The sequence below is a fragment of the Budorcas taxicolor genome, chromosome 6 (assembly GCF_023091745.1).
Source record: "Budorcas taxicolor isolate Tak-1 chromosome 6, Takin1.1, whole genome shotgun sequence".
Lineage (NCBI taxonomy): Eukaryota > Metazoa > Chordata > Mammalia > Artiodactyla > Bovidae > Budorcas > Budorcas taxicolor.
The window spans coordinates 70,548,959-70,572,763 of NC_068915.1; the positions used below are offsets into that span (position 1 = coordinate 70,548,959).

Genomic DNA, 23,805 nt, shown 5'->3' on the forward strand with positions numbered 1-23,805 from the left:
TCCTTAGGATAAGTGAGTAGGAAATATATTAAGTGGCCTTGTGAAAGCCTTTGCTGTGGAGGATGTGTGTGTATCTGGAAGAGATTTTGCAGGATAATAAGATGAGAAGGATCCTCCTTTCTGAATGACACATGCTTACTGTTCACTTTGTAAGATGTAAGACCTAGGGACTGAATTCCATGTTTAGGCCCTTATTCTAATTCTGTGTTCAAACAGTAGTTTAAAAACAAAGCAGGCAATTAATTGTATTACTTATATAATAAGAGAATCGTTGCTGTTCATTATTGCCACAAATAGTTGAGTATTTTTTATGTCTAGCTACTGGATTTTTTTAATACTTTTTTAAAAAAATCATGACTCTTTTAAGGCCTAAGTATTTGATTAGGTACACATCCTAGAGCTTTTGATGGCTTTCGATGCCCTCTTTTTAGTTTTTCAGAAGAGGAAACAGAGGCCTGTGGACTTGCTCAAGATTTAGAACCTAGAATTTCTCTATGTCCCCACCATTACATTTTTTCTTCACATCCTTCACGAACTGCTTCAGAGGAAAAATATCCAATCACACATTTCATCTAAAACATACAGATAATAAATATCTTAGCAGATATCAGCCAATTAATAACTTTGCTTGTTGCCTCCAACCTGAGAAAAGCTTTGACAGGTGTTGTATCTTTAAAAGGCATTTATTGAAAACTCGAATCCTTGATGCTGAGTCCTGTTAGTATATTTCCTTACAGGTGTGCAGAACATCTAACATCTTCTTGATCTTGGCTGTGCTTTTCAAACATTAAAAACAGCCCAAGGATGTCTTCTCTTGCCACCAGATGGCACACTTGTGAGTGGAGAACTGATGGAAGGAAGGAGTTGAGGGTTCAAGCACAGGGAGGCTCCCAGTTGGGGACTTGGTGGATCTGAGTGGGGACATGCTTTATAGCAGAGCACCAGGCCTGCATGATATGGCCCAGGATCATAATAACAGCCAGAAAAGCAGAAAATGGCAGTATTGCAGGAGAGGTGTGATCAACACAGGTGATTTATTAGTTCTGGGTTAGTCCATGTGGTTAAGGCAGAAAATAGAGGGGCTGACTCTGGCCCCAGGAGGAAACCACTCTCGGGAGCAGAGGCAGGAAGAGCCCAAACCACAGGTGAATCCACCCAGGCTGAAAGCCTGCAGAAGGGTGAGCCAGTGAAGTGGGTGGTGGGGATACAATCCTGCCTCCTGGAGAAGGGCACCCCCGTTCACAACGGGACATCCCTTCCTAGCATGAATGAATCACTCTTGCTCAGACGTCCATCAGAATGTGGGACCCACGTGTGGCCCCATGGCTCCTTTGTGCATGAATATTTTTCTGAAAAGAACAGGTCCAAAGAAAGAGGAGCTTAAAAATAATAGTGTTTTTACTCTGCCTCGTGCAGCTCGTGGCCACATTCATCAGCCCTTGCAGTCAGGCAGTAGCTCCCCTGGTGCTTCCATCAGGTCTGCCGAGGGACCTTCTCTGCTGTCTCTCCTCTTTGTCTCTTCTTCCCGTTCCCTCTTCCTTTGCTGTTCACCCTGGCTGCCTGCTCCTGCTGATATTCATCCTCCCACCTTTTCACAGGGGCCTCCTCTACTCGCGGACTTCAGGAGTCCTCCCCCCTCATCTCCCCCACTCATCCCTCCCCTCCTGCCCCTCCTTCCCTTGCCATGCTTTCAGGGCTCCTCTTCTCCCATAGCCTATGACTGCAGTACCATCAGACTGCAGGAATTGGCGTGGTGTAGGGCTGGGAGGTTGGGGTGCTGGTGTGCAGTCAGGGGTGCGAATGAGTGGTGTAAGTTCTATGACTTATCCCTCCTCCCTACTGTCAGTGATCAGTTCTGTGCTGAAGACTCTGAGACTGGTTCTCTGACCATTTCTGCTCCCACCGCCCCCCCCCCCCCCCCCCCCGCATCAGAATCTAGCATCCTTCTAGGAGTCTCCTCACCATCTAGCTTGGAGTTTCCTGCTTCTTCCTTACCAATCAAGTCTTCACCATCTCTACCCTACTCCAGCCACCTTGGGCCTTGTCACTTTCTTCTTGGCCCCTCTGTTCTTTGTAGTCTCCACTACCTTCATGGATGACTTCGTGGACACCCCTCATACCACACCCTCTGACCACCCACTGGGTGCTGATGAGTATGTCTCTGGCCCTGATCTCCCCCACTACCCCCTCTCGGTTTGCGGGACCTTCTAGCGACCGCCTGCTGGTCCACATATCTCTAAATCAGTTTTATCCCCCTCTAGTCTTTTGGCACCCTTTCTTCTCATAGGTGTAAGCCCCAAACTGGGGTGTCTTCTCTGCTTCCTCTTACTTCCTCACTGCTCAGATCCAGCGCATCCCAAGGCCCCGTGTTCACCCAGGAAGCCCATCTCTCCTGTCCATCCCCACGCCTGGCTTATGCTCTCATTAGCTCCGGTCTAGGTCTAGTCTCCTGGCTGTTCTTGTCTCTAGTCCTGTTCTGTCAGTACTGTCCTCCCCTGCTGCCAGAGGGGTTCCCCCAAAACATGCACCAGTAGCTCCCCATCAGGCAGGCTCACTTCCTTAACACGACAGAGACCCTGCTGGGTCTCTGGCCTTACACACCCTGATCCTGCAGGGATTCTGAGTAACACATGACTTCTAAGCGTGCACCTTACTGGTTCTGTGACATTAGCTCTTGTGGTCCCTGACCTGATAGACTTTCTCTGTCTGCATGCAGCCTGGCCAGGTCACACACATTCTTTAATCCGAGCTCTAGGAATCCTTTCTGACCCCTCTTCTTACCATCCCCGCCCCCATCGCCCTTTTTGCCTATGCTTGCTTCATTGTACTGCTATCTGTGTGAGTCCAGCTTCCCCACTGGGCTGCCATCCCCTGCTCTGTATTCCTGGTCCTTGGCCCCACCCAGGCGAAATAGTAGACGCTCAATTACCATTGCATCCGTGAACACACATTTCAGAAGCACTGGCTTTGTTTCTGAGCCCTTTCTCTGTGCGATTAATGACTAACACTCCAGCTTTTCTTTCTCTGCCCTTTGGTTTCTTTCTTTCAATTAATTCATAATCTTTAGACCAACATTGAAAGACACTTGAGTTGCTTAAAAAAAAAAAAAGCTGTGCTGCAGGAAATCTTTGTTATTTTGTGATTTTTAAACTGACTTTCAAATGGCTGATCATTTTACAATGGTCTATTGCTATTACTTGAAACCCTAAACCATCTCGAACATGGAAACAGATTTTGTGTAATCCCTAAATATCCTGGACCTAAAGTAGTACCAAGACCTAGCATGCAGAGAGAAAATTTCTTTTATTTTCAAAAGCTAAGTACAAATTTGCATTGTATCAAGGAAATGTTTTTTCAGTCCCCAAACATGGGAATATTACAGTGAGAGACTTAAAGGATGGTGAGGAAGTTGTGTCAGTTACTTTTTATTCATCTCAAGTCTAAAACCAAGTAGATTTAGGCAGTGAGTTTTACTCAGTTGAGTCCTTTAAATCTCTGTGTTACAAAATTAAAGATAACTCTGAACTTTTCTCTTACCCGCCCCCTCCCCCCCAACAATCCATCGGAAACAGAACAATTGTAAATTGGAATTCATATGATCCGTTTAGTAATGTTCTCAGATTTACCTGTGGAGGTGCTCTTCAAGGTTGGAGATACTCAGGATTTGGGTGATGTGTTTGGAAGTGTGTAGTTGGATGTAGTTCAGTTTCTTTGAAAGCTCATGTTTTTTCCCCCCTGAAAAGATGCATTTGATTTTTTTTGTTAGTTTTACTGTATGTATTGTAGTATAAAACAAGCATTGACAGTAACTTGTCACTGAGTGAAATTGACCTTCAAGAAGACTGTTATGCAATCTTCTAGCTGAGAAAAGCACTGCTCTGTAAGGTGACGTCCTAAATTACCTTCCCCAATCCTGCATCTCTGCATTTCCTGTATGTAGTCATTCCTTCACTGTGCACTTACTGAGCACTTTCTGTATTCCTGGTACCCTGTGAGGCTTTGAGGCTAGAGATGGGGGCAAACCTTGCTTTAGATTCTGAGAGCTCGCAGTTTAGTGGGTGGGATGGGGTCCTCGTAGGGTGAACTTTTCCTCAAACACACATACAAATAGACACATACAAACGTCTTCCTGGCTCAGCTCTCACAGCGCCTCTCCGTGGAGCTTTTCATGTTCCTTTTGGGCAGAATGACAGCTGCCTCCTTTGAGTCTTGGGACCTGTTTGTCATCTTTCAGTCTTTTTGCTTCATTTGCATTGGATTTGTCTCCTTTGCAAGACTGAGTTCCCCACCAGCATCTAGTTCACTACCATGGTAATAATCCTGCGATAGATCCATGCTGACACCAGTGACTTCTTAATGGTTCTGGTGGCATGGCTTCACCACTGTGGGATGGGGACCATGCTGGGGTCCAGGGCAGGGCTTCCTTCAGTTTGCGTGAGGATCCAGAGTGGATTCACACTCTCCCTGCCACTGGACAAGAGCATTTTTAATGACTTGTGTGGTTTTCACTGAGCTCATACCTCCCTCCCCCAGCTCTATTCTATTTCCAGTATGATCCACTTGTTTTTAAAGCCTCATGGGTGTTGTGGGCAATTACTACAATCCTTCCATCGTGATTTTTATCCAGTTTGCTCCTGTGGGAATATAAAAGTATGTCAGAAACAGTAGGATATACAAATCATTAGCTCTTTTATTACGAATTGTGGTTGAATAGTATATGAACCAAAGAGTAGCTGAACTGCAGTAGAGCTTTGCACTTTGCCTTTACTTCCCCCAAACTAGAATAGCCTCTCTACGTGGGTCTTCAGTGCCATTATTTTGCCGGGTTCCTTATATTTGTGTCCAAAGAGGAGAAGGTTTTGTAATGACTTCCTTACTTTGAACTTCAGCTATAAATCTGGTTTTTGCAGCTTTAGATATTTGTGAAGGATATTTTAGATATTTGTGAAGGAGGACAGGTGAGACTTGTTTGAATAAACAGTTGACATGGTCCAGCCACTGCTGTAGATGCTTGGGGAGCCTCCTGTGCTCAAGCAAGTCGCCCCTACTTATGCGGGTCATTAAGAGCCTTCTCTGGAAGTCCAGTGTGGACTCTCAATGAGTCTTTGAATCCAAAGATTACAGAAAATAGCAGGTCTACCTCAAATGAGCTTATTTTGCTTAAGAAAAGAAAAATTGATAGCTTTGTTCTTTTTGATGGAGAAGCAAAACCTTTCCTGAGTTTGGGTTGACTGATGGGCATTCTCAGACCGTTCTGAGCTGCTGTCCTCCACACCCACAGTTTTTAATTTTAGCTTGGAATGCAGAATCCCCCCGTGTTTGCAAATTGGAGGCCCTCTCTCACTCTTCTAGTGTTTCACCCACATTTAACTTGAAGTACTTGTGGGTTGTTTTTTTTTTTTTCAGTTGAGCCACCCTTGTAAGAGTGTTGCTTAGTTATCAGAGAATCAACAGCTTTCCCCGCAACACATACTCATATTTCATCAACTTTCATAATATGTGCTTAGATATAAGAGACGTGGGTTCGATCCCTGGGTTGGGAAGATTCCCTGGAGGAGGGCATGGCTACTCACTCTAGTATTAGACAGAGGGACCTGGTGGGTTACAGTCCTTAGGGTCACACAGAGTCAGATACTACTGAACGACTTAGCACACACACAATTTATATATAATATACTGTCAAGTCCAAATTCTATAAACAGGTTTGAAAATAAAACCAAGGGACTCAGATAGTGTGAGGAGAGAAGGAAAAATGGATGGAAGAAGAATCTGGTAGCCTTGGGCATTCAAGTCTCTTGGGCAGTAGTCAGTGTGATTTAAAACTCTTGGGTTATTCAGCCCAGAGAGTTAAAGAGCTTCTGCTATGAATGCCTACTTTGTATAAGGTAGTAGAAAGCTAGGAAGAAAAAGTAGTGTTCATGCCCTTAAGCGCAACTATGTGGAATGAATAAAAATAATAACAGTGATTAATTTTTAGTGATGTGGATTTAAGATAAATTTGGGGGGCTCACAGAGGCTGCTACTGAAGGTCTGAGTGGTCAGATAAGAAAGAGCCAAGGAGGCTGAGAAAGTTTGAGGCTTCACCTGGGCCTTGATTTTAAATTAGATCAATTTTAATTATTATTGATTTATTGATTTTAAATCTAAGAATTACTGATTTTAAGTTTCTAAAAAATTGTGGCAAAATATACATAATATAAAAAGTACCATTTAGGAGTGTCTAATTCAGTGCTATTAAAGTGTGTTTACAATGATGTATCACCGTCACCATGTCCTAAAGAAAATCATCCCAAACAGACACTCTGTAGCTATTAAAAGAATAACTCTCTAATCCTTCTTCTCTTTAGCCCTTGGCAACCTCTCTCCTATTTTCTGTCTCTATGAATTTGCCTATTACTCGTACCTCGTATATGAGGACTCATACAATATTTAACCATTTGTGTCCAGCTCATTTCACTTAGCATAATGTTTTCAAAGTTCATGTTGCAGCATGTCAGAATTTCATTCCTTTTCAACTCCTGTTTTGTGTATACACCACTTGCCCGTTCATCTGTTTGATGGACAATTGGGTTATTTCCACCTTCTGGCTATTGTAAATACTGCAGCTATGAATGTTGGTGTACAGGTATCTGCATTCCTGCTTTCAATTCTTTTGGGTATGGTTAATTTTATACTGGTCAAAGAGATTATAGAGGGTACGTTGGTACTTGTTTTGAACAACTGTTAAAATCTTGCGTTGTTGACTGTTCGTAAGTGCCCCCTTTCCTCTCTTATTTATGCTTTTTGAGATCAGGGGCTGTCTCCTAGGTCCAGCACTCACCAGGATAGCTGGAATGAAGAGTTTCTGAGTAGATCCTGGAGTTCCTAGCCCCCAGCCATCAGTCACTGTACTAGTTGGTCCTCAGAATGGTGGGCTTTGCCATCTGTCATATTTGGGGGACTCATTAATTAACATATTCAGGAAACAGAAAATAACTCAGTGTTTTTATTAGTCAAACATCATTAGGGAAGTATATTTCAAACACAAAAAGTCCTGACATAGATAAAACCTCATTCAGCAAATGTCTGTTGAGAACTTGCTATATACAGATACATTTCAAAATGTATGATTCCAGAGCAGTTTCAAAGCTCAATTGGACTAATTTATTGATATGGACTTTTAAATATAAAGGTATGTGTGTGTATATATATATATATATGTCTGTGTGTTTTTACACATACAAACACACACTGTGTGTTTGTATGTATATGTGTGGGTGTGTATATATATATATACATATATATATATATTTAACATGAACCTCTAATCTTTGTGTGTGTGTATGTGTGAGAGAGAGAACATTATAACAGCACTCAAGATAGTTTGGAGAAAAGAGAATAAATAATATCCGCAGCCACACGCTAGTATATGCTCAAGTTTGTGGGCTGAACTTACATTTTATTTTGAAAAGAAAACCCTGAATGCCTCTGGTGGTGACTGTTTTAAAAATTTATTCTTTTAACTCTAAAAGCAAAGTGTAAGCTGCTGCTGCTGCTAAGTCGCTTCAGTCGTGTCCGACTCTATGTGACCCCATAGACGGCAGCCTACCAGGCTCCCCCGTCCCTGGGATTCTCCAGGCAAGAACACTGGAGTGGGTTGCCATTTCCTTCTCCAATGTGTGAAAGTGAAGTTGCTCAGTCCTGTCCGACTCATCGTGACCCCATGGACTGCAGCCTTCCAGGCTCCTCCGTCCATGGGATTTTCCAGGCAAGAGTACTGGAGTGGGTTGCCATTACCATCTCCCAAAGTGTAAGCTAGTGATCTCAAATTTGGAACCTTTTCTTTTGGTGGTACCTATAGTAATTTTAATGGATGAATCAAGCCATTACTTTTTCTTAGTAGAGCAGCAGAATAGACATTGTCCTCCTTTGGAGAAGAGGTCAGTAGACTGTTGACATCTGTTACTGGGGCTAGGAGTTTCAGAACCTGTCCCTCCACCAATCTTTTATATGGTCAGTGATTGAAGGGAATTTTTGTGTAACTGTGCTGGGGTGGAGGGGGAGTGCGATTTATGATCCTTGTTCTGAGGGCCCTAATACCCCAGAGTAGGCAGAGGTAAGGTCTAGATGTAGACCACTGTTGTACATCAGAAGCCAAATGGGTGATGGAGCTGAAGATTTTGGAGAGTTTAGTGGCAACAGGTGATCGTGACCTGGAATAGTTAGAGAGCAAACAATATCCACGAAGATTGGGCTTTCTTCCAGATAAGGAGGCAAAATGATGGAGTAGTTATGTCCTGGGTGCATGGACAGAGAGGTGGGCGTAGCATGGAATGAAGAGCGTTCACAGGATCCTTAGGCTAAAAGGATTGGAGAGGCAGGTTGGGTCCAGAGGAAACAGGTAGAAATTAACACCATGAGAGTGCTCTGTAAGCTGTGCATGATGTCAGCGTTAGCTGCTGCTTGCCTCTGTTAGGGTTTTTGAGGCCGGTGTTGGGGCTGTTGAAAAAGTGTTTTAGGCTGATGGATCTCAGGGTTATGAGGCAGGATGATTTGGGGGTGGGGTGAGTGGAGGCTGGAGGCATGGAGATCTTTCAGGAAAGGATGTTCTTTCTGGACATTGTAAATGACGTCTGGGATCAGGGCAGCAGGAGTGGAGAGACATACAGGGATGTGTGACAGAGGCTCTGGGGAATGACTGGTATGATTTATTGCCAAGGAGGGAGAAGTCAGGCAGAAATCTGGGAAATGATGGGCCCAGTAACTTCCATAGGAAATGTCAGGACTGATTGGAGGGAAGATGAGACTGTTTCTAGAGTAATCGTGTCTTGTACTTATTACGTGTTTTCTGCATGCCTGAGGACAGTTCTGAGTGCTTTCCATAACAGCTTTATGAATTAGGTGCTTTTACTGTCCCCACTTTCCAGCTGAGGAAACCAAGGTAGAGATGCTTGGTAACTTTCTTAAGGATCACATGCTTGCATCCTGGCAGATGCAAATCTGGACAGTCGTATCTCTAGATGTGATGGTACTGAGGAAAGTAAGTTAGATGGATAAACAACAAGGTCCTACTGTATAGCGCAGGGAACTATATTCAGTATTCTGTGATAAACCATAATGGAAAAGTGTAAGAAAAAGAATATATATATATATAAAAAACCAAATCACTTTGTTTATAGTAGAAATTAACACATAATTGTAAATCAACTATACTTCAATAAAAAAAAATTAGAAACCTCAAAAAAAAAAAAATAAAGAGAGTCAAGTTCTTATCTAGGATGCCTTACTGCTTTCACTATAATAACTAACTGAAGAAAAAAACACTGCAGCACATTCCAGTATTCTTGCCTGGGAAATCCCATGGACAGAGGACCCTGGGGGTCATTTCCTTCTCCAGGACATCTTCCCAGCCCAAGGACTGAACTTGCATCTCCTGCATTGGCAGCTGTGTTCTTTACCCCCGAGCCACCATGGAAGCCCAGAATGAAATACATTTGCAGTATAAATTCTTAAGAATTTTTGGATTAAATTGAAAGTACTTCATTTTTAAAGGAGATAAATACTTGAAAAACCAGCATCTTCACTTAACACTGTGCCCATTTTCATTATTTAACAGTCTGTATGACTAAAAATCACTCCAACTACTTCATTTCCATAGTCTGGTTCCACCATTTAGAGCTTCAGTCTGGGGACGCACACAGTCTGGGCCATAGCACTTCTCTTACTCTTGGTGCTCGGTAACATGTGATGACTAATTCACCTTATTGTTGAATCTTTCATGACTCAAGGCTGCCCAGAATCTCCTGATCTGGGGTGTACTTTGCATGACATCATGGGGCTATAATTGATGGCATGGTTGGAAGGCACCCAGATGAAATACTTGTCTGGAAAACTAAACTGAGACTGGTGATTTATACACACCTTCAGGGGACAACTTCAGCCCTTCTGTAGAGCACTTTTGGGCCGTCCCTCTCTGTGGATTCTGTTCCTGGTATCCTCAGATGTCAGCACGCCTCCTATTTTTTTTTTTTTTAAATAAACTTGTAACCTTTTAACTGCTACTAAAGTTTTAACTACAGATCTATTTCTGTGCTTTCTCCTGCCATAGTGCTCCAGGAAGAGGTCTACACTTGCAGGCTTAACCTTGAAGCCAACAGAAATTCCCACTCAACTGAAATTGAATTTCTTGTGGTGTCTTCCTAACCAGATCTGGGGACCTGTGTTCGCTCCCTTTGATCTTGCTCAGCATCTGCCCTGGGACCCATCCACCTTCTCTTGGAAACCTTTTGATGTGTTGCCTCCCTTGTCTTTTTTAGCCTCTCCCCCTCCTTTCTGATGGTCCCGTTTAAAAAAAAAAAATCTGTCTTGGCTCTTTCCTACCCACTCTTAGCTGGAAAAACTCTTCGACCAGTACTCATTGTGTCCCTCTTTTTTCTACAAAACCGTTTCCTTGGATTATTTGATCCTGTCTTATAACTTCACAGGTACTGCTCTTTCCCCACCATCTGAATTTCACATCATCAGGTGAGAAGTCCACCTGCTGGCCAGGTGTAGCACCTGGGAGCAGGTGTCCTGCTTCTCCCATCTCTGTCCCTTTCTCACCATCTGAATTGGTGGTGAGAAGTCCACCTGCTGGCCAGGTGTAGCATCTGGGAGCAGGTGTTCTGCTTCTCTCATCTCTGCCCCTTTCTCACCATCTGAATTGGTGGTGAGAAGTCCACCTGCTGGCCAGGTGTAGCACCTGGGAGCAGGTGTCCTGCTTCTCCCATCTCTGTCCTTTTCTTACCATCTGAATTGGTGGTGAGAAGTCCACCTGCTGGCCAGGTGTAGCACCTGGGAGCAGGTGTTCTGCTTCTCCCATCTCTGTCCCTTTCTCACCTTATCTCCATCCCTGCCCTGAACGTGTGCAGAGGCTCCTGCTGTGGCTTCCTCTGGCTGCCCCTGCCTCCCACTGGCCCCTGCCGCCCTCCCGCTGCTTCCTCCACTGGCTTGGATGGCTTTTGCTGCTCCTTCAGAACCCACATCAGTTCTTGTCTCTGACCTTGTATGTGTGGAGGGGAGCTTGTGCCTCGCCAAGGCACATGAACCATTCCCCCCATGATCCTGCAGAAGTGGCTGAAAGCCCCCCAGGGAGCTCTGTTATCCTGGTGCCCTCGCCCCCCTCGCCCGGATTGTACGTGAGTCAACCTTTTGTGTTTTTCATGGCGCCGTCACCACTAGTGTGCTCTTTCTCTGGCCGCCTCACATCGTCCTCTTTTGTCTAAATCCTTAACTGTCAGTTCTCTGGCTTCTGCTGACCTGAGGGCCAGAACTTTTCACTGATCTCCTTGAGTCTAGTTGACCTCGGGTATCTCACTGTGCACGAGTGTCTCTGGTGTCTGTCTGCGGTATCTTGTCTATCTGCTCTTTCTCCTCTTCTGATACTGTGGAAATCCAGCCCACTTCTTTCTCTGTAGCCTGAAGCTGTCTTGAATCTATGTTTCATTATTCTGACATTGAACGCTGTGTACTTTAAGCTCTGGAGTGTAAGGACTGTGTGTCCCTTCTATGTGGATTTTCTCCCAGCATCTAACACAGTGCTTTTGCAGCTCATAAGTAATGAACAGATACTTACCTCCATGCAATGGATGCATGTATGCACTTGTATGCACAAATGAATGAATGGATTGGCTGCTGTGATTTTCTAAGGTTCCAGTTTCATATTCAGAGTCTCTAGTTTTGTATCTTTAGTCTGACACTCTCCCAGCTGAGCTATTTAGGCACTCCTTTTAGTTTTTGTATCTTTAGTTTGCTATGTAGCAAATTTCTGTAGGCATTAGGTTGATCAGACTGCAACCCCATGTCTGCTATGAAATCTCATGATCTGATCATTAAAATAAGATTTTCATTTTCTGCCTTATCATTTGAAACACAAAGATCTTTTTTTTTTTTTTAAATGACCATCACAGAATAAAGAGAAATAACTGAATTCACAAAGCTGTAAGAAACGCCAGGCTAAAATGATCCTGTATATTTTGCCTAAAGAGTGATGGGCCGGTAGTTTTTTTGTTGTGTTGTTTAATCGTGTGAGGTTTTGTTTTTGTTGTTTCTAGACTGGGTGTCAGCATGTCAGTGTCATCACAGTGGCCCATATTCAGAGTGGAAACTTGACCCTGTTGTGTGTTTAACCCAGAGAATGCCATGACATCCAGCAAGTCTTGGCTTGCATACCAAGGGTGACCCTCAGGATTAATTGAGAGTTGCCGAAAATAACTTAATTTTCTAGATGAACTTTAGAAACTTTAAACAGAACTCTCTCACCATAAATAGCTGGGCAGCTTTGTCCTATTTTTATTGTCGAGTACACAGAAGATGGAAATCAATATTGGAAAAAATGCTTTATTTCGCCCAAGAAAAAGATCATGTTCAACACGATTTTCGTTTTTCTTGGCAGGCTCTTCTCAACCATCTGTGAGTCCAGGGGAACTGTCTCTACCATCTATCCATCCAGCAAAATCAGAGTTAATTGTCAGTGTTGGCGACGAGATTAGGCTGTTATGCATTGATCCAGGATTTGTCAAGTGGACTTTTGAGATCCTGGGTCAACTGAGTGAGAAGGCAAACCCGGAATGGATCACCGAGAAAGCAGAGGCCACAAATACAGGCAATTACACGTGCACCAATAAAGGCGGCTTGAGCAGTTCCATTTATGTGTTTGTTAGAGGTAAATGCTCAGCTTTCTTTGATGCTATGCTTAGGGAACTTTATATCCTGTCCTTAATTAAGGATGACATATAGATAGCTGAGTCATGGATAAAATATGGCTGGGTCTAGAGAACATAAAACACAATTTTTTTGGTTAGTTTTCCCACATCTTCTGATACAGTGGCTTCGGGTCTAACTCCAGCTGAAGGTCTTGTAAGGCTGTGATGCTCTTCCTAATGAGGTTACAATATGGTTTAGCCCATTTGTCCTGGTGGTGTCAGTAAACCCTGAGAATAAATTAGGCCCTTTGGGAAGACAGCATTTTAATGCCTTGAGATCCCAGATATTCCCACTTAGTAAAAACACTTCAGGGAACTAAAGGCCTCTAAAGGCCCCAAACAGACCAAAGCTTCAAATGAATTGACCCACTTTTAGAGAGTAAATTCCAGAAACAATTCAGTTGGTTAAGCACCCTCTATCTTTCCTGAGTTCTTAATAGTAGTCAGTTCATTCATTTAAAAAATTGTGACCTTTGAGAAATAAAAGGAAAATGTGATGGTTGGATTTCTGTACCTCATTTCCTGTGATGAATGCAGTGATTCATCTGTGTTTGTGCTTATAATAACCTTGTCAGAAGGAGGTTTCCTGGTGGGGCCAGGGGAAGGGGTAGGGGAGGGGTCTTTTTGTTGGTATAAAAACTAGAATACTTAAAGCGTAAGAGACATACCAAGGTTATAGGAGGAGAAATAGTTTCAGTTCTCGTCCTGGGCTTGCAACCTCGTCTATGATATTGTGGAAGAAGATCCAATAAATTTGTCCTAGATTGTGAATCTGAGTAACCTCTGGAGTCACAGTTCCTCAGAGCAACACTTGGATAAGATCACCTGCTCTGTCTTCCTTATATAATTGTTTTCAGGGAGACAGAATTAATGCACATTTTAGCTCTATGGAAGGTTAGTAAAATTGACTCTCCTGTTCGCTATGAAGAAGGTCGCCATGAAACTGAAACTGCCTCTCCTTAGTTCATCTTTTACTCTTTCCTGGGTGGATAACTGAAAAGAAATACACGTTCACAAGCCACAGCTAGCCTCTGGGTATGTTTCCATAATTGTTGAGCCACCCGTGTTCTGTTCTTTGACATTCAAGAAGGTACTCCGTAATTTCCAGGTTGTAATGAAGTGTCATTCTGCTTATTAATAGGATGGATAGACGTCTGAATAAATAGGGAAACTGCTGCATTAGCCAAATCAGTCTCACAGAGCGCTCAGGTTTTCTTTATAGGGGAAGTCATCCTCAATAACTTAGAACTATATTTAATTATTACCAGTTTAAGATGTTTAGATGCCTATATAGTTTGTCTTATGGCAGTGAAGGAACTCGGGGCATTAGCTCAAGTGACTGAGAAAAAATTAAGTGGGAAAATAACCAACTATAGCCTCAAGCCATATTTCAGCCATTATGAGATAATTTATTTGCAGAATAAATTAGTTAGGCTGGGAGGTGCATAATTCATTTAAGAAAACTCTTTGAAAATTGGTCAAAATTATATGATAAGTGGATTTCAATTATGTCATTGGTTTATGTGGAGCACTCAATTTGCATGTGGAAAGGACATTTAAAAAACATTTTAGGGACTTCCCTAGTGATCCAGTGGTTAATATTCCACACTTCCACTGTAGGGGGCACGGGTTTGATCCCAGGTTGGAGAACTAAGATCCCGCATGCTGCACAGTGTGGCCAAAAGATGAAAAAACGTTTTAAGTATTATCTGTTGGCTCAACCATGCGTCTGTATGATCATTACACAGTATAGAGGTGGCAGCATATTGTGTGTACAGAATGAGGTTTGTATAGAGGTCCCAGTCGGCCTAAGGCTTTCCCAGTCCATGCCAGTTATCGCAGCATAATTACTAATTGTACCTCTTTCACGTCCAAGTGTCCTGGTTTGGACAATCATGTATTTACCACAGCATTGCTGAACCTCATAAGCTTCCTTTGTGCGTATCAATTTATTTGATTGCCAGAAATTCTATTTATATGTATCTTTCAAGGAATAGAATAGAGCACGGAGCACATGTTATTTGTACTGTGTGGCCCCCTGATAGTTTTCTAGATTCTTTTCAGAAGCTGGAGGGTCCTGGAGACTGTGAACTCTGGAAAGAAGGTCACTCGGGTTAGTGGAGAACACTTTCCCCCACACTACTAGATGTCATCAGGCTGCCTGTTCTTGGCCTATGTTCTTTGCAGTGTTATCCATTTTAGAAAAAAAGCAAATATTATATAAATATTACAAATATTTATATTCATAAATATATAATAAAACATTTATATGTATAAATATTTATATTTATAATTTAAAAATAAAATTTAAAATAAAAATAAAATTTGTAATATTTATATTTATAAATATTATAGTGAAATATTCCCAGAGTTTAAGAGCTCAGATTGTGGTATCAGTCAGACCTGGGTTTGAGTTCTTTCTAGTCATTTCTGGGCCACATCACTTAAGGAGAGTTGCTAGTTTTGAGAGTTCGGTTTATCTGTAAAATAGTGATAATGATAGCGCCCATCACATTATAGGTGTTTTGAGGATTAAATGAGAAAGGTAAATGTGTAATGGTCCAATCTTAGTGCCTGACATATGGTTAAAGTGTTACCTTTTCCTTATTAGTATAGTTCAGATAAATTCTTCTTTCATTTGCAAAGAATAGTCAGCAGCCATTTGGGCTACTGGGGATTTTTGCTGTGTGAGAGCATTTTTTTTTTTTAAATCTTTTGGCTGAGCCACACAGCATGAGAAATCTTAATTCCCTAAAGTGGCACCCCACTCCAGTGTCCTTGCCTGGAGAATCCCAGGGACGGGGGAGCCTGGTGGGCTGTCATCTGTGGGGTCGCACAAGAGTCGGACACGACTGACGTAACTTAGCAGCAGCAGCCGCAGCCAGCATCAAACCTGTGCCCCCTGCAGTGGAAGCATTTGACCACAGGATTACAAAGGAAGTCCCTGAAAGGCAACATCTTAGATCTTTATAAAGTATTTTTATTGTCACTTTATATACGTGCTGTTTGAAATACTGATTGTCGGTTATGCCGTAGACCCTGAGAAGCTTTTCCTGATTGACCTTCCCTTGTACGGGAAAGAAGAAAACGACACGCTGGTTCGCTGTCCCCTGACAGACCCCGAGGTGACCAATTACTCTCTCACGGGGTGTGAGGGGAAACCTCTCCCCAAGGATTTGACGTTTGTGGCTGACCCCAAGGCAGGCATCACAATCAGAAATGTGAAGCGCGAGTACCATCGGCTCTGTCTGCACTGCTCAGCGAATCAGAAGGGCAAGTCCATGCTGTCGAAGAAATTCACCCTGAAAGTGCGGGCAGGTACAGGCCCTTGTTTGCTTTCTGCTAGATGTTGGAACATCCATTGATTTAAAAGACTTCTCTTCTCGCTGGTCCATCTTAGTATGTTGGTCACTCAGGCGGCTGCTCTGATCGGTTCTCCCAGCCTCAAAGTAATGCCAGCTGCTTGTAAATTCTTTATTTCACATTTCTCATACTATATGACTGGCCCAAGACCCACCTCCAGCTGGGTGGGTCTACCAGGGAAGAGCAATTCGATGGTCCTGGGGACAGTCATTAAACCTACTGACATCAGGACATCCCAAAGTTTTGTAAATGCACAGTGTTCCTTTCAAGGAAAACTTATTTGGAAGCCTTACACTGTTTGAAAAGATTAGCATACAGATTATTCACTCCTTGATTCACTGTTGATCTGTGAATTGACTTCCTCCTTAAATATTTAATTTTAATGCCTTCTTAGACTGTTCACAATATGAGAAAGAAAGTACCAGCTGACAATGGACCTTGTTATGAATTCGACACGAGGTAGAATATTTTGGTAGCTGGAGGATACCTAGAATTTTGTATTTCAGAAAACAACTAACTCAATACCAGAGGGCATTTAGCTATTGAGTAGTTATTGTTAAGGCTTTTGAAAAGGGTTCTCTTTGGAGTTAAGGAAAGTTTGATTGTTTAAGACCTGTTATTTTAAGAAATAATCAAGATATTAATTTTACAGTACATGAGAAAGTTGCCTGTTTGGTTAAAAGGATGTAATTAGTTATTGGTCACATCCTCATGAAATCATCACGTGAAATAAAGATAAAGGTAGCTTCACTATGCTAGGGTTTCTACCTAGCTTTGTTCAGGATTATTATCATCTCAAAGTAGACATTCTCTCTTTTTCACTTTATATTGATTAATTTACTTGAGGGACACACAGTTTAATTCCTGATTTCTTCAGGTACACAAGTAATGCAGATTGGTTAGTGCCATACTTTATATTTTACTTAAAAGACCACAGAGTGAGCTGGGCATGGCTTAGGAAAAATGGTAAGTTAAAATGTTAAGTTACAGTGCAACCAGTTGCTTGAGGGCCAGTTTTCCTTTAATTCTAGCCATCAAAGCTGTGCCAGTTGTGTCTGTGTCCAAAACCAGCTATCTTCTCAGGGAAGGAGAGGAATTTGCAGTGACATGCTTGATTAAAGACGTGTCTAGTTCCGTGGACTCTATGTGGCTAAAGGAAAACAGCCAGGTGAGTGGATTGTTTTCTCCGTTTTCCTCAATGTATCATGCTGTGTGGGAGGTTTGAAGGCTTTTCTTTAAAGAAGTGTTATTTTTTAAAAAAATGTGTTTTATTGATGTCTAGTTGATTTACCGTGTTGTGTTAATTTCTGCTGTACGGCAAAGTGATTCAGTAGTACATATATATGCATTCTTTTTCACATTCTGAGAGAGTCTATTAATCATCCTGAGGATGGCTCAGCTGGTGTGTCTGTCAGAGGTGGAACTGTCTGGAGTGTGTTGAGATGCGTATTTCCCCATTTCATAGCACCATATGCAGACGTGTACGTTCGTTATGAGTAACAAACAAATGTCATTTTATAAATTTATTTTGAGAAAATTGAAAACTGCAGACTTGTTATTACTCTATACTGTTTCTCTGAATGACTTTAGTGGGGAAAATTTTTTTAAAAATTAACAGTTCAGTGAATAGCTACCTTGATTTTTATAAAGTTATTATGGAAACTACTCAGGCCAGATTATTTAAAATACTGTGAAAAGTTGCCATTTTCCCCTTCCTTATTAAGAAACATGATCTTAGATATTAACCAGGAAGCCCTTCCCTCCCCCATGAAAAGGCCTGTCCATTTGAGAAATGGATTTCTTTGTATATGGGTCTGATTTCCTCCTTTGAGACTGCTTACCTGAGATCAGGTTGCTAATGGTTTTCTATTTGTTTTAGTTGCTATTAATAAAATGGTTGTCTTCAGTATGAAGCATTTGGACATGTTTAGGTTATCATTCATTTGACAAATGCATATTGAATGTCTACTATATGTCAGATACTGTGTTAGGCATATCTTAATAAATTTTGGCTAGTTATATCTGAAGGGTTTTTTCCCGCTGAATTCACTCACATTAATAGCAAGGACTTTGAAATGTCCAGTTTCCCTAGTATTTTGCTTTTAAGATTCCCATTGACTGATTTTTCAATAATATCTGTTTGTATAATCTTGGCCATCTCGTTAATTTGCTATCATAGTAGTTTTTCTTCAGTACACACGTATGTATTACATTGGAAGGAAGAAAATACTGTCTTTTCTTCCTCCTCATGCTCTGAATTGGCAATTTTATGCCTGTTTAGAGAATCCTATGCTAAATAAGTAACCATGGCAATTAGCATAATGCAAAGCATTATGATGGTGTTCCTGCAGACCTGTGATGGATGGTACCTTGCTAAGTGGAGTCTGCCATTGACTAGGAGAATGGAACCAATGTCTCCGAGAAAGAAGTCCTAGTTTTCATATCATATAACCTAATAAAAACAATAGCTTACACATATGGATTTTTGACTAACCCTATAGAACACAATCCCATATTAATTGCCTTTCTATGATCCTTGATTTCAGATGAGAGAACAGTTTAGACTGTGTGTGTAGCTGAGCCTCTGTATAACTTGAAAATTAGCCTTTCTGAGATGAGAAATAAATTGCCCCAGGCAGTTTTGTTCTGAACCATTTTTTCCCAGGAGCCCTGCTTGCCATTCCCAATTAATCCACTGGCACTGGTAGATAAGGCTGCAGTGTTGGGAGCTCTTTGGGGAAATCCCAGTGCGTACCTCCAAGGGTTAAGGAAAACCAAATCACGTGCAAACACTATGTAACGTGTGACTTGCAGATGGGGCTCATGGCTGAATGCCAGAGTTCATCCATGAATCTTTTGCTGACATCCTTTGGCTTAATTTGGAATACTTAGTGCTATTATAGCACTATCAAATTATTTTAAAAATCTGAGGAATTTGATTTGAATCATTTAGGATAAGTTTAACTCACAATGAAATTTAGGGTGAATTGAGTGTTGGAGAGTTTTTGCAATTGTTTGTTTTAAAATGTAAGAGAATCTTGGAGTTTATTCAACACTATAAATCTTGGTTAGCTTTTCTAAGGCTTATAAACTCTCATATTTTAACTGCTTTTAATCATGGTCTCTGATAGTATCCTAAATTATGGCCTCCAGGTTTGGATGTTGATATTGTATCAATTATTGACAAACTATTCCTTCCAGCGCCAGTGTATTCATTGTCCTGTTTAGCTCCCTAACAATGGACTCCTGGGCTCTTGCAGAAACTAGAGGGAAGATTTGGTAAATGTAGAATATAGTATGTGACCTGTCCATCGTCCTCTGCCTTTACAGAGGAGAAGTCTGTAACATGATGGACTAGGAGAGGCCAGAGAAAAATGTCATTTCCCCTTCGTCTCTTCTTAACAATTGCTGTTAGGCAGCAAAAATGTCAGATTTCTGCCAATTATTAGAAGAATCTCTTAGAAGGGAGTATCTTCAAATCAACACAGTGCTCCCAGACTAGAAAGGCCTTTAAAGACTTTTGTTCTCTTATTCATTTTTGGGAATAAAATTTGAGACCATAGTGGCATCCTTGACTTGGCCAAGATCTCACAGTTAGTTAAGCAAGCAGGTTTCTCTTCTTTTTATTTCAAAACATTTAGCTTTGGCAGTCAGCTTTTATGTGTGCTTATTTTAGTGTAAAAAAATTTTCTAAAAATATAATAACATGAGAAAAAAGAGAAATAGCTATAATTCTGCCACTGTACATTAGCAGCACTGTGCAATAAAAATAGAATGTGAGCCTCCAATGTAATTTAAAATTTTCTAGTAGGCACATGACACTAAAACAAAGTAAAATCAATTTTTAATGTATTTAGTCCAATGTATCCAAAGTATTTTATCATGCAATCAACGTAATTATTAATGGGCTATTTTATACTACTTACTTTCATATTAAGTCTTTAAAGTCTGGGACACATTTTATATTTACAACACCCTTCAGTTTGCATTTCAAGTGCTTGCAGTCTCATGTGGTTAGTCCTTATAAATGCTATATTGCCCACATTTTTTCCCATGTTTCTTTTCTCTCTGTCCCCATGCATATGTATGAACACATGGTTACTGAGGTACACTCATTCTACACTTTCTACATAAAATAAGCATTTTTAATTTTCATGTATTCATAGTCTTTTTGATACCTGGTACACACTAGGTCATCTCTAGTTTTTCACTTCAGCAAATATCTTGAAGCTTTTGTTTCCTGTTGAGTTGTTTCTTTGAGATACATTTGCTGGAGTTGATCAGGGCTCTGAACATGCTTCCTAGTTGCTTTCCAGCAGGATTGTTCTGCTTTACAGTGCTGTCAAAATTGTCTAATGCTAATAGGTCCACCATAGCCTGTACAGGGAGTCACCCTTGATCTTGTTCCATGTCAATATCCGCTGCTGTTTTGGGTTTTTTTAGTTGTTTCCCCTCTCCCTTCTACCCCTCCCCATTGTAATAGGAATGTGTAAAGAAAAAAAAAATTGGAAGATGCAGAAAACTCTATGCTATTCCGTTTCATTTTTCAGAGAATGGTTGTAGTTTATATTATGGTTTTTTCCCCATGAGGTTTCCATACAAGAACTCTCTCCATGTCTTATGTGCAGACAGATATTAACAGTAGGATGGTGATATCACATGAGTAAATACACAACCTTTTTTCTTCAGCTCATGTGTGAATAATTTGGGGTTTGGTCATACATGTCTTGTGTACTTCTGAATGCTCTTTAATAGTTGCCAAAATTCTGCTGGATAAGAACAATAGGATTAATTTTCAAGTTAATCTTAGACATTGTAAATTTACTTTTATTAATGAAAATAATATAAATGTTAATAAAATAGAACATGATTGTTAGTAGTGATGTGTTTTCTTTCAATCACTGGGCTATAGAATAGAAAATACATAAATTCCAGGCAAGAGTACTAGAGTGGGGTGCCATTGCCTTCTCCAAATATGTATATAAAACAGGAAATATTGATAGGATGCAGGTATGCTGACTTGTAAAATATCAGTATCCTGTAGTATTTCTTATATACTAGCTTTTAAAATTTGGCACTGTTTTTTAAGAAAATGTTTAGCACTGCAGAGAATTTGGAATTATGTATGCTGTGATTATTAAGAAATGAATTTTCATGTTTTTTCCCAATCATTAATAATGACTATCTTTCAATATAATCCTGTAATATGAAGTGTTCCAGTGACAGACTTGTCATGATGTTTTATTATTCTTACTTAAGTAGTGTATAATGAATGCTAATATGGAGAAGTTAATTGCTGCTATTTTTAATTTATCTAGGAAAGATCCTGAATATAAATTGTATGGTAATCTTTGATTTCTTTCTTCCCCTCCCCTTCTGAGAGCAGCAAAGTAAAGCACAGACGAAGAAGAATAGCTGGCATCAGGGTGACTTCAGTTATCTCCGTCAGGAAAGGCTGACTATCAGCTCAGCAAGAGTGAATGATTCCGGTGTGTTCATGTGTTACGCCAATAATACTTTTGGATCAGCAAATGTCACAACAACCTTAGAAGTAGTAGGTAAATATTTCTGGGAATGGGTAAATTACTTGGCATAGTGAATGAAGAAATTACCTAATAGTTTCCTTTTTACATTAATGGAATGTTAACAGATTCTTAGGGATTTTAGTATCACTGAATGAAAGAATGAATGAATACATGAAAAAAAAAAAAGTCTTCCAACCAGAGCACAAAAGCAAATCCTACCCATTTAATAGAGGCAAGTGAAAAGCTGTAACTGTGAAGGTGTTTGAACATGTCATTCTCTGCTTAACCCCCCTACCCCAACAAACGTAGGTTGAGCTTTTCCTAAAATTTTACTCCTTGCTGAATGACCTGAGTTTGGAAATGGATGGAGACTTTTTTCTTTGGAGAAAGATGTATGCTTAGACCTCAGTGTATTTCTCTGGATCTTTTGGTGAGGTTCTTTGGCCTTTTGGTTTATTGTTTTACAGTTCATGGGCTCTAATCACTTGGCAGCAGAAAGGGCTGAACTGACTTTTCCTTCTCAGTATGCCCCTCACCTTACCCTGTCCTCTGACTCTACAGGCTATAACATAAACCTTCAGGAAGGCAGACCACTGGGCATGGCTTCTTGTTTCTACAGAGCATAAACAAACATGTTAACCTGTGCCCTAACCTATATCATAAGTGGTACACACAACTGGTTTAGTTTTCCCTGATCTAGCAATCTTATTAAATACTTATTTCCCAAGCATCTACTTAATGAGAGCATATTGGTAAAGTACATGATGTTTTTGAGTTACTGGAAAGTATAGTAATTTTATAATTATTTCTTTAACACTTTTTGGGCTCTCAGTATTGTTTGCATTTAATCTATTTTCTTGGTGTTTTGTTTTTGGCGGGGGGATGCCACCATATTTTCATTGCTTGATTTTGATTAAGTACTTGTAGAGTGGTGAAATTCTTCCTCATAATTTTATCAATAATAAATTATATATTTGTTTTCATTTCTCTCTATCCCATATTTCTTCAATAATTTATGTAGCAGTGTTAGAGGTTTGCAATTTATCCTACAATTATCTCATATGAGTTAGGTGTTTCTGCTCACGTTGTAATGGAAAGTGTCTCACCAAAATGAACGTGAAAAAGACACTTTATTTGCAATTACAGAGCTAGCCCAGAGAAAGGGTACTATTCTGTCCCTAAACATGATTGTGAACCATTTATTATAATTTGAATAAAAGGCTGTGCTTTTAAAATATTAAACTCCATAAGTGCTAATTTGCTAAGTTGATTAGGGAGCATGCTGATATATCAGCTTCAGCTCCAGAAAGCAATTAGTAAGGATGTTTTGAGCATATTGTTGTATGTAATCAGATTTTTAAAATCCATTTATCAATTTCCAAGAATATAACTGTATAACTGGAAAGACTTGGGGCCATGTAATCTGAATCTGTACTGTTTCGGGAGAGAGTTGGAACGGGACAAGAGCAGGAAGAGACAGAGAGAAGTGATCTTTAGGGGCTGGGAGTAGAATTTGGACACAGAGTGGAGTGATGTGCAGCACAAGACTTTAGGATGACCCCTACCTAGTTTTGAACTGGGGCTCTACCACTTAAATTTCAAATGCACCCCACTTTAACTCTGTCTCTATTTTCTCTTAACGAGACACACAACCTCTAACTCCCAAGGCTGTAGAAGGGAGAAAAGCAACAGATTTTATAGATGTGCCTGGTATAGTGTTTGTACTTGATTAACTGTTAATGTCTCATCAGTTTCTTAAACCATCCTTTATAACAAGCCAGATAGGATTTTTTGATTCTAATAATTCTTACACTTCGTGAATTTGAAACTCCATTCTATTATAGGACATAAAACCATTTTGACCAAACTAGACTGTAGAAAACTCCGGAGGAACTAGTATTTTATTCGTGATGATTGTGACAGAAATCAGTGCAAGTAATATTGCCTGTGATATTTCTATATTTTGCATTGTGTTTTATCTTTGAATTTATGACCTTGAGCACCTGAAAATTTAATGTAGCTTTCAGATAAATCATTTATTTCCTCAAAACTAACTTAAATTAGCTTAAAGAATGACAGAGGGGCACCATTTATGATTCAGGTATTAGAACAAGCTGTTGGTTTCCAACTTGATTTCATTTGGATGTTTTTTAAAATTTCACCTGAAAAATGTTTCTCCATTGATACAAAGGACA

General features: G+C 40.6%; 1 protein-coding gene across 1 annotated transcript in view; it reads left to right on the forward strand.

The window, feature by feature from the left end:
• Positions 1-23,805, forward strand: part of KIT (KIT proto-oncogene, receptor tyrosine kinase) — a 78,901-nt gene that overhangs the window by 21,544 nt on the left and 33,552 nt on the right. The window contains exons 2-5 of the mRNA XM_052641937.1: positions 12,413-12,682; positions 15,759-16,040; positions 17,117-17,253; positions 21,472-21,643. Of these exons, the coding sequence (XP_052497897.1) occupies positions 12,413-12,682; positions 15,759-16,040; positions 17,117-17,253; positions 21,472-21,643 (861 nt within the window). The remainder of the gene's footprint in view (positions 1-12,412; positions 12,683-15,758; positions 16,041-17,116; positions 17,254-21,471; positions 21,644-23,805) is intronic.